This window comes from Penaeus monodon, chromosome 20 (assembly GCF_015228065.2).
Source record: "Penaeus monodon isolate SGIC_2016 chromosome 20, NSTDA_Pmon_1, whole genome shotgun sequence".
Lineage (NCBI taxonomy): Eukaryota > Metazoa > Arthropoda > Malacostraca > Decapoda > Penaeidae > Penaeus > Penaeus monodon.
In genome coordinates this window covers 17,789,770-17,793,197 of record NC_051405.1, presented here as the reverse complement: position 1 = coordinate 17,793,197, position 3,428 = coordinate 17,789,770, and the positions used below count along the sequence as shown (strand labels likewise).

The window sequence follows — 3,428 nt, the reverse complement described above, 5'->3', positions numbered from 1 at the left end:
GACAAAGTGGAAGCAAAACAAGTCGCTATCTCACTCTCCACTCCAAATACCCAGCAGAATCGGGCACTTTGTTGTTCGATTAACATTTAGCTTCGGCCTCATACTGACTGGCTATCATCTGGTTCCTGCTGGTCTCGGTTGGCTCCTGCTGGCTCTCGACTGACTCCTCCTGGCACTCGACTGGCTCCTGCTGGCACTCGACTGGCTCCTGCTGGCACTCGACTGGCTCCTGCTGGCACTCGACTGGCTCCTGCTGGCACTCGACTGGCTCCTGCTGGCACTCGACTGGCTCCTGCTGGCACTCGACTGGCTCCTGCTGGCACTCACCTGGCTCCTGCTGGCACTCACCTGGCTCCTGCTGGCCCTCACCTGGCTCCTGCTGGCACTCACCTGGCTCCTGCTGGCCCTCACCTGGCTCCTGCTGGCACTCGACTGGCTCCTGCTGGCACTCACCTGGCTCCTGCTGGCCCTCACCTGGCTCCTGCTGGCTCTCACCTGGCTCCTGCTGGCCCTCGACTGGCTACTGCTGGCACTCGACTGGCTACTGCTGGCACTCGACTGGCTCCTGGTGGCACTCGACTGGCTCCTGCTGGCACTCGACTGGCTCCTGCTGGCACTCGACTGGCTCCTGCTGGCTCTCACCTGGCTCCTGCTGGCACTCACCTGGCTCCTGCTGGCTCTCACCTGGCTCCTGCTGGCTCCCCCGCTCCTGCTGGCACTCACCTGGCTCCTGCTGGCTCTCACCTGGCTCCTGCTGGCTCTCACCTGGCTCCTGCTGGCACTCACCTGGCTCCTGCTGGCACTTGACTGGCTCCTGCTGGCACTCACCTGGCTCCTGCTGGCTCTCGACTGGCTACTGCTGGCACTCAACTGGCTCCTGCTGGCCCTCACCTGGCTCCTGCTGGCTCTCACCTGGCTCCTGCTGGTCTCGACTGGCTCCTGCTGGTCTCGACTGGCTCCTGCTGGCCCTCGACTGGCTCCTGCTGGTCTCGACTGGTTTCTGCTGGCTCTCACCTGGCTCCTGCTGGCTCTCACCTGGTTCCTGCTGGCACTCACCTGGCTCCTGCTGGCTCTCACCTGGCTCCTGCTGGTCTCGACTGGCTCCTGCTGGCTCTCACCTGCCTCCTGCTGGCCCTCACCAGGCTCCTGCTGGTCTCGACTGGCTCCTGCTGGCACTTGACTGGCTCCTGATGGCCCTCACCTGGCTCCTGCTGGCTCTCACCTGGCTCCTGCTGGCCCTCACCTGGCTCCTGCTGGCACTCGACTGGCTCCTGATGGCCCTCACCTGGCTCCTGCTGGTTCTCGACTGGCTCCTGCTGGCCCTCACCTGGCTCCTGCTGGCCCTCGACTGAGCTCCTGCTGGCCCTCGCCTGGCTCCTGCTGGCCCTCGACTGGCTCCTGCTGGCACTTGACTGGCTCCTGCTGGCCCTCACCTGGCTCCTGCTGGCACTTGACTGGCTCCTGCTGGCACTTGACTGCTTGGCCCTCGACTGGCTCCTGCTGGCTCTCACCTGGCTCCTGCTGGCACTTGACTGGCTCCTGCTGGCACTCGACTGGCTCCTGCTGGCACTCGACTGGCTCCTACTGGCACTCGACTGGCTCCTGCTGGCACTCGACTAGCTCCTGCTGGCACTTGACTGGCTCCTGCTGGCTCTCGACTGGCTCCTGCTGGCACACACCTGGTTCCTGCTGGCTCTCGACTGGCTCCTCCTGGCACTCGACTAGCTCCTGCTGGCACTCTACTGGCTCCTGCTGGCCCTCGACTGGCTCCTGCTGGCACTTGACTGGCTCCTGCTGGCCCTCACCTGGCTCCTGCTGGCACTTGACTGGCTCCTTCTGCCACTCGACTGGCTCCTGCTGGCTCTCACCTGGCTCCTGCTGGCTCTCGACTGGCTCCTGCTGGCACTCGACTGGCTCCTCCTGGCACTCGACTGGCTCCTGCTGGCACTGACCTGGTTCCTGCTGGCACTCGACTGGCTCCTGCTGGCTCTCACCTGGTTCCTGCTGGCACTCGACTGGCTCCTGCTGGCACTCGACTGGCTCCTGCTGGCACTCGACTGGCTCCTGCTGGCTCCTACTGGCTCTCGACTGGCTCCTGCTGGCTCTCGACTGGCTCCTGCTGGCCCTCACCTGGCTCCTGCTGGCCCTCACCTGGCTCCTGCTGGCCCTCGACTGGCTCCTGCTGGCCTCGACTGGCTCCTGCTGGCTCTCGACTGGCTCCTGCTGGCACTCGACTGGCTCCTGCTGGCTTTCCTGGCTCCTGCTGGCTCTCGACTGGCTCCTGCTGGCACTCGACTACTCGACTAACTGGCTCCTGCTGGCCCTCGACTGGCTCCTGCTGGCACTTGACTGGCTCCTGCTGGCCCTCGACTAGCTCCTGCTGGCCTCGACTGGCTCCTGCTGGCCCTCGACTGGCTCCTGCTGGCCCTGACCTGGCTCCTGCTGGCCCTCACCTGGCTCTTGCTGGCTCTCGACTGGCTCCTGCTGGCACTAACCTGGCTCCTGCTGGCTCTCGACTGGCTCCTGCTGGCACCTCCACTGGCTCCTCCCGGCACTCGACTGGCTCCTGCTGGCACTCGACTGGCTCCTGCTGGCTCTCGACTGGCTCCTGCTGGCCCGACTGGCTCCCGCTGGCACTCGACTGGCTCCTGCTGGCACTCGACTGGCTCCTGCTGGCTCTCGACTGGCTCCTGCTGGCTCTCGACTGGCTCCTGCTGGCTCTCGACTGGCTCCTGCTGGCTCTCGACTGGCTCCTGCTGGCACTCGACTACCTCCTGCTGGCACTTGACTGGCTCCTGCTGGCACTTGACTGGCTCCTGCTGGCACTCGACTGGCTCCTGCTGGCCCTCGACTAGCTCCTGCTGGCACTGGACTGGCTCCTGCTGGCACTTGACTGGCTCCTGCTGGCCCTCGACTGGCTCCTGCTGGCCCTCGACTAGCTCCTGCTGGCACTTGACTGGCTCCTGCTGGCCCTCGACTGGCTCCTGCTGGCACTCGACTGGCTCCTGCTGGCCCTGACGGGCTCCTGCTGGCCCTCGACTGGCTCCTGCTGGCACTCGACTGGCTCCTGCTGGCACTGACTGGCTCCTGCTGGCACTCGACTGGCTCCTGCCTGGCACTAGACTGGCTCCTGCTGGCACTAGACTGGCTCCAGCTGGCCCTCACCTGGCTCCAGCTGGCACTCGACTGGCTCCTGCTGGCACTGAGGCTCATGCTGGCACTAGACGGTCCTGTGACCCACTGCTCGCGGCCTCGACTGGTCTGCTGGCCTCGACGGTTTGTGGCTCTCGATTGGCGCACTCGCATCCATTGGAATGGGTATTGATTCAGTCCGGAGCGAGAAGGAAGCCGAGCGGGTCAACACCTCTCGGGAATAGCTGTTGCTAACGCTCCGAATGTGCACTGATCACTCATTGCATTATTTCTAG

General features: G+C 65.0%; 1 protein-coding gene across 1 annotated transcript in view; it reads right to left on the bottom strand.

Moving 5' to 3' along the window:
* LOC119585924 (glutenin, high molecular weight subunit DY10-like) overlaps positions 1-3,306 on the bottom strand; it is a 16,493-nt gene extending 13,187 nt beyond the window's left edge. Inside the window, exons 1-9 of the mRNA XM_037934645.1 lie at positions 3,082-3,306; positions 2,909-3,005; positions 2,309-2,439; positions 1,953-2,022; positions 1,586-1,868; positions 1,202-1,398; positions 664-1,166; positions 454-558; positions 209-289 (exon numbers count right to left, since the gene is read on the bottom strand). Of these exons, the coding sequence (XP_037790573.1) occupies positions 209-289; positions 454-558; positions 664-1,166; positions 1,202-1,398; positions 1,586-1,868; positions 1,953-2,022; positions 2,309-2,439; positions 2,909-3,005; positions 3,082-3,306 (1,692 nt within the window). The remainder of the gene's footprint in view (positions 1-208; positions 290-453; positions 559-663; positions 1,167-1,201; positions 1,399-1,585; positions 1,869-1,952; positions 2,023-2,308; positions 2,440-2,908; positions 3,006-3,081) is intronic.
* Between the last annotated feature and the right edge of the window lie 122 nt (positions 3,307-3,428).